The sequence below is a fragment of the Hylobates moloch genome, unplaced genomic scaffold (genome assembly GCF_009828535.3).
Source record: "Hylobates moloch isolate HMO894 unplaced genomic scaffold, HMol_V3 SCAFFOLD_1, whole genome shotgun sequence".
NCBI lineage: Eukaryota > Metazoa > Chordata > Mammalia > Primates > Hylobatidae > Hylobates > Hylobates moloch.
In genome coordinates this window covers 215,478,596-215,493,774 of record NW_026652276.1, presented here as the reverse complement: position 1 = coordinate 215,493,774, position 15,179 = coordinate 215,478,596, and the positions used below count along the sequence as shown (strand labels likewise).

The 15,179-nt window shown below is 45.7% G+C and overlaps 1 protein-coding gene across 1 annotated transcript; it reads right to left on the bottom strand.

The window, feature by feature from the left end:
- Positions 1 to 333: 333 nt before the first annotated feature.
- Positions 334 to 13,304, bottom strand: AKR1B10 (aldo-keto reductase family 1 member B10). The gene is made up of 10 exons (XM_032761796.2): positions 12,894 to 13,304; positions 10,918 to 11,085; positions 9,701 to 9,817; positions 8,648 to 8,725; positions 4,952 to 5,074; positions 4,569 to 4,675; positions 4,068 to 4,149; positions 3,453 to 3,536; positions 2,715 to 2,797; positions 334 to 696 (listed from the first exon to the last, which is right to left on the bottom strand). Exons 1-10 carry the CDS (start codon positions 12,957 to 12,959, stop codon positions 654 to 656), a joined length of 951 nt encoding a protein of 316 aa, XP_032617687.1. The 5' UTR covers positions 12,960 to 13,304; the 3' UTR covers positions 334 to 653.
- Between the last annotated feature and the right edge of the window lie 1,875 nt (positions 13,305 to 15,179).

Below are 15,179 nucleotides of genomic sequence, written 5' to 3'. Positions count from 1 at the left end.
AAGGTGGGAAAGCAAGACAGGGAATGAGTGGAGACAGGCAAGGAGGAAAGCTGGCAGGAAAAGACTCAGGAGAAAGAGGATGACCATGGATCCCTGTGAGCTCTCCCAGAGCCTGCCTGCCTTTGAAACTTGGTTCAGTCACTGACTACCTGGGTGGCCTTGAGCAAGTTCCTCCTCCCTCCCCCCACCTCCATTTCCTCTTCCAGCAAATGTGAATAATAATAGGTTAAGAGTACCTACCCCAAAGGGATTATTCTGAGGATTCAATGACTTCACCCACAGGAAAACACTTCAAGTTGTGTTGGCGCATAGTACACTCTCAATACATGTTGGTTATGATTATTATTTTTTATTATTGATCTTTACATCCTCAGTGTTGGCAGAGTTTCTGGTGCTTAATAAACATTTGTTCTGATCAGATAAGTGGAAACCATTGTCATTTGCTTATTCCAGCCATGCTTTTCTGTGATATTCTGATCCTAGTTGAACATACAGAAATAAATGTCTAAAACAGCACCCCGATTCTGGCCTACAACAGGACAAAGTTCACTGTGATCTCAGATAAGCTTGGCTAAAATGGGACATGAGTGGAGGTATTCACACTTCAGCGAAGAAAGAGAATCCCCTGTGTAATCTCACCATGAGATTCAACCTCAATATTCTGCATCGAAGGGATAGTCTGCCAAATGAGAGGATCTGCAGAAAAAAAAAAAAAAAAAAAAAGAGAAACCGTGTTCCATCAAAGCAACAACTCTGGATGAGAAGGTTTTCTTCCCTGGTGGACTCTATGGTATTTGTGCTCTCTCAGCCTCCTCCCTGAAAGAACATAAGGAGGGTGCCCACACTTTGACCTTCCCTCAAATCGATATGAGGGCTTTGCTAGGAAGGAGGGCAGACAGTGAGCAGGGCACTGGAATAAACTCGGAATGACAACTCATGGTAAGCCTGGTGTCAGGCGAGGTGACTGACAAGTCTTGTCCCAATCCACTCTCACAACATCATGAGGTACGAAACAACAGCAGAATTGACAGCTTGGGGATTGTTATGAGTATTAAATGAGATAATAGCACGGGAAAAGGGCTAAGGACCCTGGCACATTCTAAGCTAAGGTTCAGTGGATGTTAGCTGCGATTAGTATTATCGGCCTACTTTATAAGGAAAGAAACCAACTTGGAAAAACTAGGAAATTTGCACAATGTCACACAGCTAATAAACCAGTGTTAAAGTTGGATTTGAGGCCAGGTAGATTTACTGCTGAGCCCACCAACCCATTGCCTCCACCAGAAATGATGCTCATAGGAAGGTAAGCAGTTTAGTTTGGGGATCAGTCCCATTTTATGTTCACCCTTCCTTTTTACTCTAAGTAGCTACTACTTTGTTAAGCACCAATGAAAGTAAGCCATTGTAAGATGAGGAAAAGCTCCTATGATACTTAGGGTGGGCAAGATAGATATGGAATATCAAGATATGCAAGCAGTGCTTGAGATACTGAAAACTTTTTTTTTTTTTCTTCTGAGACGGAGTCTCACTCTGTCGCCCAGGCTGGAGTGCAGTGGCGCAATCTCAGCTCACTGCAAGCTCTACCTCCCGGGTTCACGCCACTCTCCTGCCTCAGCCTCCCAATTAGCTGGGACTACAGGTACCCGCCACCATGCCCAGCTAATTTTTGGTAGAGACGGGTTTTCACCATGTTAGCCAGGATGGTCTTGATCTCCTGACCTCTTGATCTGCCCACCTTGGCCTCCCAAAGTGCTGGGATTACAGCCGTGAGCCACCACGCCCAGCCGAAATCATTTTTAAAAGGTGAAAAATCGTTTTTGGCTATAGAAACATTGAAAGAGATTCAAATTGTCATTGAATTACATACCTGGCAGTAATAAATGCCAGACAATGCTCTTTGATACATTTAATTAGATACATTATTCAGAAAGTATTGCTTGTAAAGAGATGATTTAGAATGCCTGCTGAGCCAGAGTGAAACCTTTTTTTCACCACTTATTTAAGATTTTAAGTAAAGTTAGCAACACCTCCTTTAAGAGGCATTTGGAGATTATTTAATCCAGCCTCCCTGGCCTTCTTGCTTGAATGCTCTAAACACAATCCCACCTCAGGGACTTTGCACCTGCTGTTATCACTGCCAAGAATGCTGTTCCCCAAAATATCCATATGACATATCCCTCACAGCAAAGCCTCCCTTTACCCACCCTGTATAAAGGATCAGTCCCACTACCACCCACCACTTCCTATCCACTTTGCCCTACTTTATTTTTCTGTCTAGCATTTGTTGCTGTCTGACATCTATATTTTGAGTTGATTTATTTCTGTTGTCTCTTCTTCCCTCCCTCCCTAAGCCTGTGGAGGCAGCAACTTTGTACAGTATGATAATCTAAGCACCTAGAAAATGCCTGGCACATAGATGACCACTAGATATTGATTGAATGAATCAATCAATGAATGTTCTGCCTCCTGCCTATTGACAACACACCTTCTCTTACAATTCTAGCTCTACATCCAGAAGTTCAGACAATGAGCAGCAATTAGAGATGTGTCCCCCGCAGTGATTCCCAGGTACTCCACTTTTAACTTTCAAAACTGCCCCAAAATAGTATTTGAAGACACAAGTAGTCCCAGCAGCCTTCTAATCCTTCCAACTAACCCTCTACCAGTTTAGAAAAACTCCTGGCAATGCTTCTAGTTAACTCCATGCTACTTACTGCAACACGTTACAGGCCCTCCAGTTTCTGTTGAAGCTGAGTATGGTTGCCATCTCCTCGTCACTCAATTTAAAGTCAAAGACCTGGAAAGGTAGGAGTTCCAATAAAACATCAGTAAAGCCATTCTAGCTGTGGCTGGAGACTGCCGGCCATTCTAGCAGGGAGGGAGCTTACATTCACAGCACAAACTGGCCACAGGAGTTTTTCCCATTCTGTCCAAGGGATACAAATTTTTCTCTAAATTAGGTCCTACACAAAGACCGCAGTATTTGTAGTGTTCAGTGATCTGGGGGGAGGAAGACTAGGCTCACAGGCACTAAAACCCAGGTGTGCACACGCCCTGTGCTCCATGATGGCCCCTTCCAGAGGACACTTCTCCAAGGACAGTTGACACCTCCTCTGCTGCCGGGAAGTGAGCAGGGAGGCCAGGACAGTCTGCTCTTGTGCGTGGCCCAGGGCCTAGCTGCTCAGTGGCAACTGAGGGTCTTCTCAGTGGTGTGAGGCACAGCTGTGCTCAGACCTGACAGGACTTCACCAGGCGCTGCCCCAGGATGTCCTTAGCCCATGGATCTTTCATCTCAGCTCTACCAAGCCTAGCTCCCTGGGCTGGAAAATGATAGGGTGGTGGGAAGGGAGGGGGCAAAAGGCAGTGCAGGGATGAGGTGAGAAGCCTAGTGAGAAGGTCTGCCTGTCCCCCACTCACTGAGGAATACCAGGGCCAACCAGCCGGAATCTTACTTGAATGTTCTCAACAATGCGTGCTGGTGTCACAGACTTGGGGATCACAATCACATTCCTCTGGATATGGAAACGGATCAGAACCTGTGCGGAAAGGGGACATCAGGCTTCCAGTCAGCTCCAAAGACCCCTCCTTTTATGGAAAGGAAGAATAAAACATCTCCGCAGCTCACTGTGGCTTCAGGTACAATCGCTAATAATGACTAAGCCCTTCACAGCTATTAGACTTGTGCCAGTCCTCTGCCTCATTCTCTCCCTTCGTCTTAGGGACAACCCTGTGATCTTCATTTTTTAGGAATAAAGAAAGTAGCTTGGGGGTCATAAGGCTGATCAGAGGTAGAGTTGGCATCTGCATCCATATCCCTAGACTCCAAAGCCGTACTTTGCCACTGGGCTGTAGGGCTTAACAGGAAGCTGTGAGACAGAAGCTATCTTTGCTTCAGTGACAGCTCTTGTGTTTCCTAGAGGTTCCAACAGACTTCGAAGGAAACACTTTAGAGGGCTTCAGCTCCTGTGTTCTTTCCCTTTAAGGAGTCAATTGAGGACAACACAAGATATGAAACATGAGACTGGAAGAATGAGTTGTTGGTTAAGAAGAAAATAAAAATATGGTACCTGGGCTGTGGTTTTTTTGTGCTTTGCAGCAATCTCCTTAATCTTGGGATCCTGCAGCAGGGAAGGGTCCTCTGGCTTGGCCCTAGGGGCAGAAAGATGCTGATGTGAATAATCACCATGGCTACCATGTACAGATGGACAGCACTCCAATGTGGGTCTCAAGACTGATCATCAGAGCCTCTCCATCTGGAAGACAGGCAGGAGGACCTGGAAACTTGGGTCCTTCCCCTGGGCTCTGAAGCCTCAGCATTTTGCAAAGCCTGGTTCACCCTTGGGTGGCTGAACTGGAAATATTCCCAGAGGGTCAAGCATGTCACCCTTGTTGTTGTTGTTGTTTAATTCCCACTTTTTCCCACTGTCATCCCATTTGGGTATACCAAACACATTACCTTACACACATTTTTCTTTCCAGTGACTTATGGACTCACACCAACATTTGCCAATTACAAAATAATGTTTTTAAGATTTGCAAGAGAAAGATTCACCAGTTGGAAGCCTCACCAAGGTCTATCCGGAGAGCCTAGGGGGCTGTAGGCCGTAACGGTGATGCCCTTGGAGTGGCAGTACTGGATCAGTTTCTCCTGCGTGAGGTATGGGTGACACTCAACCTGCAACAGCAAACAATCCTCCTCACAGGGAAAGCTGGCTCTGTTGTGAGTTGTTCACAGGGAGTTCTACACACAAAAAAAGTCCACCAAGCAAAGGCCAAACACCTGCCCACTGCGATACTTGCTAAATCTCCCATGAGATCAGTCTCACACCTCCCCAAAATGTCCGGATCACTGACCCCTGAGATGAGACTCAGGGCACAGCATAGAACCTTCCTTCCAATGCTTAAGAAGTAATAGGGCAAGACCCTTACCCTTATACTGAACAGCATTTACCTGGTTAGTCACTGGTTTATATTTCAGTCCAGGTTTGTTCAAGAGCTTCTCGATCTGGAAGTGGCTGAAATTGGAGACCCCAAGGGCTTTCACCAGCCCCTCATCCACCAGCTCCTCCATGGCCTGTCATAGAAAGGAATACCTTATGGGCAGCTCCAGGGGAACTACAGGGACCCTGGCTTGCCTTAGTCCTCCCTGGGGCAGAAATTGGCAAAGGATCCACCACAACAGGGTTAGCCAAAGCATTCACAGTAAATTTCAGTCCGGGGCCTGGGTGCCCATCAGTGATTGGTTCCAGCCCTACTGCCCCTCCCCAGCCCAAGAAAAACTAGGAGTAAGAGGTAAAGATTTTATGTTCTTGCCACTCTCACCTTACACGTGAAGAAACACATTAAAAATTAAACTTCTGTACACAGGGGAAGTATGAAAGTTTTGTAATGCAAAAAAATAAAAAGTAAATAAAAATCAACATTTGCAAGCTTATGAGATGATTTAATTTTTAATGAATCCAAATGATAGCAGGGAGCTACTATTGTGTGTATGCATTTCACACCCAAACCTGGGCAAGCTGTGTTAGTCAGGAAGAGGCTGCAGCATATGGAGAAGCCTCACTTGTGGGTCCTGAGTCACTATCTCCCACACCAAGCATGCTTTGGTGTGCAGGAAGGTCATGCATTCAGATTACACCCTGGCAGGGGCACCCGGTCATGGAGTTGTGTGGGGCTGAAGCCTGACCCACTGTCTGCATATCCAGCCATGCTTCCTGGTACAGAAACTGCATGGACACACAAGGAAGGGAATCTTTGTATAATTTTTAGCCTATATTGGGCATTTTTGAAACTTGCCCAAAGATATATGTTAGCAGCAGCCTCCAATGCAACATGTATTTAGTAGTCACCTATTACATGTTCCAGATCCTGCCCAGAAGTTGTCAGGATGTCAAAGTATACAATGTGCTTCCTTTTTCTGGGATTCTTATAATCCAGTTAAAGTGCTAGAGTTCCCTTCTATGGAGCCATCAATTGTGACACTGAGGCTGCCTCAGATAACATGACAGTGGCATAGACAGAGTCAGAAAGGGCAGAGAAGGAAGAGATTCACACAGCCCACAGTTGTCAGGGGAGTCCTTCAGGTAGCGTAAAAGCTGGGCCTCAAAAAAAAAAAAAAAAAGAGAGAGAGAGAAAAGTGGGAAAAACATGAGCATATGAGACAGGAAGATAGGTGCAAAGCTCAGAGGCAGGGATAAGCATGACATGTTCAGGGAACACTTTATCCAGCCCTTCTCAACTTTGGCTGCAATTTGGAATCACCAGGGAGCTTTAAAAAATACTAGCTGGATGCAGTGGCTCATGACTGTAATCTCAGCACTTTGGGAGGTGACAGGAGGATCGGAACAGGGGTTTTGGGCCTAGGTTTGAGTAACCTAGGATAAGTTTCTTCACTCTTGTAGGCCTTAGTTTTCTCTTCTTAAAAAAAGTCTTTTAATACTTACTAATAATATATGTGTTTCTGATACATATTATCAGAGGCTGAGACAGGAGGATTGCTTGAGGCCAGGTGTTGGAGACCATCCTGGGCAACATAGCAAGACCCTGTCTCTACAAAAAGAAATTGTTTTAATTAGCTGGATGTGGTGGCATGTGCCTCTGATCCCAGCTACTCGGGAGGATTGCTTGAGCCCAGGAGTCCGAGGCTGTACTAAACTATGATCCTGCCATTGTACTCCAGCCTGGGCAACAGAGACAGACTCTCTCTAAATTAAAAAAAAAAAAATGACCGGTGCCTGGGTTTCACCCCCCAGAGTTTCTTACAGATTTTGTCTGAGTTGTAGCCTAGACATTGGGATTTTAAAACTCCTCAGGTGATTCTAATGCATAGCCATGTTGAGAACCACTAGCATAGATGAAGTTATCCAAATTGGGCAGTAGAGTTTAGAAGCTATGAAATCATTAGGTTTCCCAAAATTTCAGACGGGGCAATTAGGTAATTTAAAAGTTTTTGTGCATCATAAGTCAGGTTAGTTTTCCTGTATTAGAACTTGACTTCTTTACACTTTTTTCCTCCTCTCTGCTTCAAGGTGGTCAATGAGGTATCTACTGAACTGGTCGTGGGTCTACATAAACATCCAACACTTACATATTCAAGCCTGCTCGTTTCAAATCAGAGCCTCTGACCGTGATCACTGATATCTTTTCATGCCTTTCAAATGTTTTATTTAGCAGTCGTTCTTGTATTCATTTAGAAAACATAGCACTGCGAGAAGCAGGCTACAATGACATACTTGCCATACTCCATATCGTCATAGGAGTTAAGGGAAAAAAATCTTATCATATGTAATGCAAATAGCCAGGTGCGCTGGCTCACACCTGTAATCTGAGCACTTTGGGAGGCCAAGACAGGTGGATCCCTTGAGGTCAGGAGTTCGAGACCAGACTGGCCAACATGATGAAACCCCATCCCTACTAAAAATACAAAAATTAGTCGGGCGTGGTGGCACGCACCTCTAGTCCCAGCTACTCAGGAGGCTGAGGCAGGAGAATGGCTTTTACTTGGTAGAGGGACGTTGCAGTGAGCCGAAATCATGCCACTGCACTCCAGCCTGGGTAACAGAGTGAGACTGTCTAAAACAAAACAACAACAACAACAAAAAGCTGTGCTTGTGGATTAATGCTTTTGAACAAACAACACACAGAAAATGCTACATTTAAGTGAATCATGTCAATTGTAAGCATTTCAGAAAGTTGAAACATATTTTTGCCTGTAAAACACAATACAAACTCGCAACTACATGCACCCCTACATAGACAGCTACCAAAATAACACGATTAACTCTTGGAGTCATATGCCACTGTTCATTTATAACTTATTCCTCCACTTCATTCTCTATTAGCATTTGCAAAAGGGTATAAATAATAAAAAATGACCAGAGAAAATGTTCATCCCTTCATTCAGTTTGAATGTGAATGATATGAAACAGGTCATGGTTAGATCTGAGAAGTAGGGCACTCAGGCTCCCTGATTTCTGGATGTGTCTTCACTGCCTTCCAAGCACCATGCTGATGGCTTTGGTGGTTGGACTTGTGATTCACATGAGTCTGGGTCCAATCCCAGCTCTGCCACACACATTGTGATGTGACCTGGGCAAGTCATCAAACAATCTAGGTTTCAAACGTCATTATTTATAAATGGGGATGTTAACCCTGTCTCCTACGGTTAAATGATTAAATGGGCTTTATGAATAATGTTCCTGGCATGTAAAGCATCTTAATCTTTACCACACACTGAAAGATATATATTATTAGTATGTATTATAAGACTTCTTTTTTAAGAAGAGAAAACTGAGCCCTACATGAGTTACAAAACTGACCCCAGGTTACTCAGCTGCTATGAGAAAACCCAGGCCCAAACCCCCTGTTCCAAATGCTTCACCTTGGTTTGAGAACAGCATGTGTATTCCCCAAATTGGGGTACATTGTATTTCCAGTCTTATTTGAAGACTCAGTACTAGCCTTGAAATATAAATAGTATCAGATGCACCCAAAAGCCAAAGGTGATGAGGAAGATATTAGAAGAGCTAGAGAATCACAATCATGAAATTAGAAAGCATCAGGCACATGGCCTTTTTCATATCAATGGGAATCTCATGGATAACTGAGGATTTCTCTCCCAGCACACTTAGAGGAAGCTGGAACCTACCTCCCAGGCATCCAAAAACGTTGCTTTTCCACCGATCGCATTACCTTTATCATCTTTGGGGAAAAAGTCATCCCCAGACTGTAAACACAGAATGAAAAGTTTACTGGAATCTGCATCAGGACACTTGGTTCTGTTCAACAAGTTTTCAGGATCCTGACTTTTGCTAAATACCACATCTGCATACCACTTTTTCAAGCTCTGGAGTACATACTACAAGAATGTGAATTTAAATAAAATCTCTGTATCTACTGTAGCATATTAATATTTTAGAAACGACTGGATTGACTTTAAGATTTGCTGCTAGTACATTCCAGAAGTCCATTATCACCATGGACATTAACCTCATACACCTAGATCCCATATACACCCAAGGGCAAACTTTCATTTCAATATCACTGGATAAGGATTAGATATCCAAGCTGTGGTTTTCTGGAGAAGATATTGGCCAACTTCCATCCTTGCAGCCTCTAGAAGAGGCGTGGAATTAGGGATGGCAGGCCATCATCACTCCAGCTAGTCAGGAGGGGAGAGAGCTGGAAATTTGTCTCTCCCACCCGTCAGGAGCAGGTAAGAGCAGAGCCCCAGGCAATGGGTGCCAGGATCCCTACTGGCTTCCTTCCAGCATCACCGTACTTGGGCTTTTCTCCAAGATGCCACTCCTGGGTGTGCTTTGCTTAATAAAATAATTAAGCCCTGGAATATAGTTATGCAAGAGTAACCCAAGAGATTGGGAGGACAACCCTGGGGCGTGGAATCAAGACAAAGGTGATATGGCAGTTGCAACTTGTCTGGGCTGCCAGAAGTCATGGCTTCTCTCAGACATAACTGCAAGAAAACCCAGGCATGTGGCCACCTCAGCAGCACACATGGCCTCAGCCTCCCTTCCAGGCCAGTGTGTTTCTGCTCCAAGGTCTCTTCCTGACTACCTGCCATCCCCAATTATGAAGTGCAAGGCATCCTGCTCCAGTCCACACCAGCCCCCAGCCCTGGTGCAGCTACTATTTTCTGGCACCTGCTCAGAAACCAGAGGCTGAGAAAGAGAGTGTCTTAAACCTTGAATCCTTGTGGCCAGTGAATAAGATACACGTCCAGATAGCTCAGCTTCAGGTCCTTGAGGGTCTTCTCAAAGGCTTTCCTCACAAGGGGTCTCTCAAAGAAAGTGGGCCACAGCTGCAAAGAGTGTAGCAATGGTCTATTAACACTGGGAAAAGGAAGGGCCATATCATACTCATTGTCCCTGCTTTTTGATTTGCATCCTGATCTAACCCAGCACAAACCATTTATAACAAAGCTGATTAAGATCCATGACACAGTGTGGAACATCACCAGGGCTCAGCATGTCAATGACATGTCTTAAGTGTTAAAAGCAATTGACTTTTTCAACTCTCCTAGTACTCTATATGTGTCTCAGATCATTGAAGTAACTGTGGCCACAGATTTGAAATTTGTTGACTTATCTCAGTCTCTTCCTCAGCTGTGGGCTCTCTGAGAGCAGGAACTGTGTGTAGCTTTTAAATGTCAAGCGTTCTCAGGCCTTTGGGAGCAGATGGTCCTTTATCTGACCTATATGATAGGTCTCTTATCAAGCCCATAAGGCCCCAAGTGACAATTTTACAAAGGCTTTATCCAGACTGGGCTGCTACACAGTGAGGTCTATTTGTCCTACCAGAGGTATGCTTTTTCCAAGTACCTAGAACTAGTGTTATTTTTTTTCAGCAAGTTGTGTATAATATACATCCAGTGATTCTCAGCCCTCTCACACCCAACATCCTCTTCTTTTTTATAACATTGTATACCCCACCTTTTACTAGACTGAATAAAGAAATTCATATGTGACAATAGAAAAATGCCCCTACCATTTTCCAAAATGCCCCCTGGCTGAGAGAGCCTCAGGGGCACAGTCGCTGAGATCACAGTGTTGAAAGGGAGCCTGCAGATCAAGACCCGCCTGCACCCTTGGCCTCTGACTGCCTCTGGGCAGATGGTAGATCCCTCTGATGGGGAACAGGGAGGTCCAGGGCAGTGCAGGGCTCCATGGAACCAAGCCCACTATGGGAAAAACAACCTACAGGCAGGTGGGGCAGCCACGACATGTTCAAATATCAATAACGGCTTGGAGTATGGATAGTATTGTATCCACGGATGTTATCAAGGCAGAGATGAAAACGGGTACATGTAGAAAAGGCTGACAGAGTTCTTGCTGCCAACCCGACCCAGATACTTCTGCCTGCCTTGAAGTGAAGGCCTCCCACCAAATGCACCATGTGCACCTTGCTGACGATGAACAGGTCCTCCCGCTTCACAGCCTTCTCTTGGATCTTCTCTTGGATGGCTTCCCCCACCTCATGTTCATTCTGATAGACATAGGCACAGTCAATGTGGCGATATCCTGCATCAATGGCCACCTTCACCGCTTCCTTCACTTTGCCGAGAGGAGACTGAAAGGCAAAAGAAAAGCCCATCACACATGTATTTTTTTTTTTAAGAGATGGGGCCCTGCCGTGTTGCCCAGGCTGGCCTCACACTCCCAGGTTCAAACAATCCTCCCACCTCCAGAGTAGCTGGAATTACACCACACTCAGCAACCTTCATATTCTCTCATCCGCAGACCACCTTCAACAGGCTGCCCCACACGGCCCAGTTTCTCCAAACCAAGGCCTCACGGGGGTCTCCTTTGCCAGGGTGTATCTGGGAGGATACACACTTTAGAAAACTTTTCAAAAGAAAAGAAGGAAAGTGAATTCATTTTATGATTATGTCCTTATGTCGGTCCCTTCATAATTCTTACATTCAATTCCAAAATTCTGAAACTGTCTGGTAAACTTAACCCAGGGTGAGCAGATTCCCTGGAGATCTGGAAGTGATTATTTATTCCATTTATATGGGATTGAAGCTCTGATTTTGGCCAAATCTTGCTATTCAAGCAAGAGACGCTGTGCATGAATCAAGCTGGAAGTGATCTGTTCATCCAGATACACCAAGAGTGTATCCTGAGAATGACCTAGTGCTGCAGCAGAGGGTCCTAACCTCTAGCTCGGGATGGAAGAGGAGAAAAATCACGGTGCACAGAAGGAAAGAGAGCCAGAGGCAGAAGTCTCAGCAGGGACATTAGCCATGAGGGACAGGAGAGAAGAGAAACTCCAAAGACTGCTTCTGATCCCTAGTTAGGGTGGTGTTATCATGGATGGAAATGGCAAAGAAGGCAGAAGGAAGTGGTGAAGGAACAACTTCAAACTTAGCCTAAGAGAGGCCCAGGAACCTGCCTCACTGAGTCCTGGATGTGCCTTACCACGTTTTGCCAGCTGTCATTAACACAGCCGGGTGGAGCTCACGACTCCCAGCCCATGCTCTCTGCAGCGCCAGCATGTTGCAGATTTCAATGTGTACAGGAACCACCTAGGGATCTTGTTAAAGTGCAGATGCCCATTAGGTAGCCTTGGGTGGAGCCTGAGACTTTGCATTTTGTTTCTCTCTGTCGCTCTTTCTCTTTCTCTCTTTCTTTCTTGGATCTCACTCTGTTGCCCAGACTGGAGTGCAGTGGCACAATCACTGCTCACTGCAGCCTTGACCTCTCAGGCTCAACACTCAATCTCCACCTCAGCCTCCCAAGTGGCTGGGACTACAGGTGCATGCCACCATGCCCAGAAAATTTACTTATTTTTTGTAGATATGGGTTCTTGCCATGTTGCCCAGGCTGGTCTCCAACTCATGGGCTTAAGCAATCCTCCCGTCTGGATTTCCCAAAGTGCTGGGATTACAGGCATGAGCCCCCACACCCGGCCAGTTTGCATTTCTAACGGGTTCCCAGGTCATAGGGATGCTGCTAGCCCAAGTCCCACAGGGTGACCTGCAAAGGGGTGCCAAGGACTTCGGGCTCTGCATCCTCTCCTCAACCACCCAGCCCACAACAAACCCACAGCCAAGACTCTGGGGAAACGCTGAGCCCAATTAAGTTTCCTAGAACCAGAGAGAGAAACTGCCCTGGAAAACAGTTTTAAGTCTAACAGCTGCTTGAAATTTGATACTTGCTAGAGAAGCTCTCATCACTGCTGGGAAAGCCAGCCTTGGAGCTTTGCAGCTGAATCAGCTCTGAGAAAAGAAAGCAACCTGAGTCCCAGCTCCAGGGCTGAATCTCACCTCTCCAAACCCCTGCCTGACCTCCAGGCTTTCCTGGCTGAATGCAGAAAGAGAAAACACCCAAACACGCCTCCAGAGAAGAAGGGTGTGCAAAGATTTGCATATTTACCTTCCAAGTGCCCAGGCCCACAATGGGCATCTTGGCTTTGGTACTGAGCTCCACAAACGTGGCCATGGTTGGTGCAGAAATGATTCTGAGTGAGCAGGTAGAAGTCTCACGTCCTGCTTTTTGTTGCTGTTTTTGAGACAGTCTTGCTCTGTCGCCGAGGCTAGAGTGCAGTGGTGCGATCTCAGCTCACTGCAACCTCTGTCTCCTGAGTTCAAGCAATTCTCCTGCCTCAGCCTCCCGAGTAGCTGGGATTACAGGCGCCCACCGTGACTCCTCGCTAATTTTTATATTGTTAGTAGAGACAGGCTGGTCTCAAACTACTGACGTCAGGTGATCCGCCCACCTCGGCCTTCCCAAGTGCTGGGATTACAGGGGTGAGCTACTGTGCCTGGCCACATGCTGCTTAAGAAGGCTGGTGCTATCTACAGTGGGAGGAGTTGGAGCCTGGCCACAGTAGCTTCCCTGCCATAAGCAAACAGGAAATTCATTCTAGGCTTTTGTGAGATTAAGGATTCTGTGAATGAATTATTAAACATAGCAAACTTGTACAAAGTTTTCTTGGGTGACAGTATCATTGGAGTTTCTGCTTGTTCAGGATGAGTCAACAAATTCAACCCAGCCAAAAGTTGGAAAGTAGGGAGGGAGAGAGAAAGGAAAGAAAGAAGAGTTGGGGGAGGGAGAGAAAGAAGCCTGGACAACATAGTGAAACCCTGTCTCTACTAAAAATACAAAAATTAGCTGGGCGTGGGGGCACGTGTATGCAATCCCAGCTGCTTGGGAGGCTGAGACAGGAGAATCACTTGAACCTGGGAGGCAGAGGTTGCAGTGAGCCGAGATCGTGTCACTGCACTCCAGCCTGGGCGACAGTGAGACCCTGTCTCAAAAAAAAGAAAGAAAGAAAGAAGGGAAGATAGGAAGGCAGGAAGGCAGGAAGGAGGAGGGAGGGAGGGAGGGAGGGAGGAAGGAAGGAAGGAAGGAGAGAAAGAAAGCAAAGCAAAGAAGGAAGAAAAAACAAGGGCTTTCTTTCCCTGTGATGGTTTCCTCTGTGAAATGGAGTCTAGGGAGGAGAGGTGAGAACCACTGTTTCAATTTTAAAAGTTGCAGTTGCAGGTTCAGTGCAGAGATGGTCAAATCCCTACCTGATTGGAGTCAGCTGTAACTAGTTGGTAGTCAGCAATCTGGGGAACATGATATAGGCCTGTGCCATGCTGTGACACGCCATGACAGGCCAGGACCACGTCACAGCATCTGTTTCAGCCTGCAGGTAGTGGGTTTTTCTGTCTTTTACATGTTCTTCTTTATGAGTTGGCTTTGGTTGAATCTTGGAATTGAATCTCTAGGCTGTGGCTTATGACAGCTCATAGAAGGCAATTGGCATGATATTTTGCACCTATGAGTGAAAAATCTTACACTTCATTGATGTTTGTTAAATTATCTACTTCAACATTAATAATACATGCATGGGCCGGGCATAGTGGCTCACGCCTGTAATCCCAGCACTTTGGGAGGCCGAGGCAGGTAGATCACTTGAGCTCAGGGGTTTGAGACAAGCCTGGCCAACATGGTGAAACCCTGTCTCTGCTAAAAATCCAACAATAAGCCAGGCATGGTGGCACGTACCTATAGTCCCAGCTGCTTGGGAGGCCTGAGAATCACTTGAATCTGGGAGGTGGAGAGTGCAGTGAGCCAAGATCGTGCCACTGCACTACAGCCTGGGCGACAGAGACAGACTCTGTCCCCAAAATAAATAAATAAATACATGCATGCCTCATAATCTGGTGGCCACAAAGTCTCCTGGATATGCACTTGAGGCATCTTATTTTCCCAGTGTATACTGGATGACATGCAGTGCTAGTATTGTTGAAATAGTAAATCCTTAGTGACTGTCAACCTAAATAACAGAGAGAGGGTCCCTATAAGAAAAATATTTCTCTGGGAATAGACCACTGCAATGGGAATATGCATGCCACAGTAAACTATGTGTATATTTGGGGAAATAAAGGAAGACAAAATTTTTCAAGGAAAAAAGGAGGATTATCTAATTGCTTTGAAATAATTAGCCTTGGCTCCAAAGATCAATCATGAAAGTGTTAGTCTGAGGTTGGACGCGCAGTTGTTCAGAGGTCCTTGCAGAGTATGTTTTGTGTTCAGTTGCAATGGCCTTTGTTCAAGGTTGTGGTTTTCACCGTCTTTCGTGGTACTTTTGGTTTTCAGGTGTACAACGATTAGAACTCTCTTTTCATGGTCTTCCCAGCTGTATTTGTCAGAGTCTTCTGTTTGTTTTTT

Excerpts from the sequence above, each read along its gene's own strand:
- AKR1B10 (XM_032761796.2), bottom strand. The coding sequence starts at position 12,959 with ATGGCCACGTTTGTGGAGCTCAGTACCAAAGCCAAGATGCCCATTGTG. Across the intron at positions 4,676-4,951 it reads ATAAACCAGTGACTAACCAG|GTTGAGTGTCACCCATACCT; the intron begins GTAAATGCTGTT and ends TTGCTGTTGCAG. Across the intron at positions 3,537-4,067 it reads ACAAAAAAACCACAGCCCAG|GTTCTGATCCGTTTCCATAT; the intron begins GTACCATATTTT and ends CTTTCCGCACAG.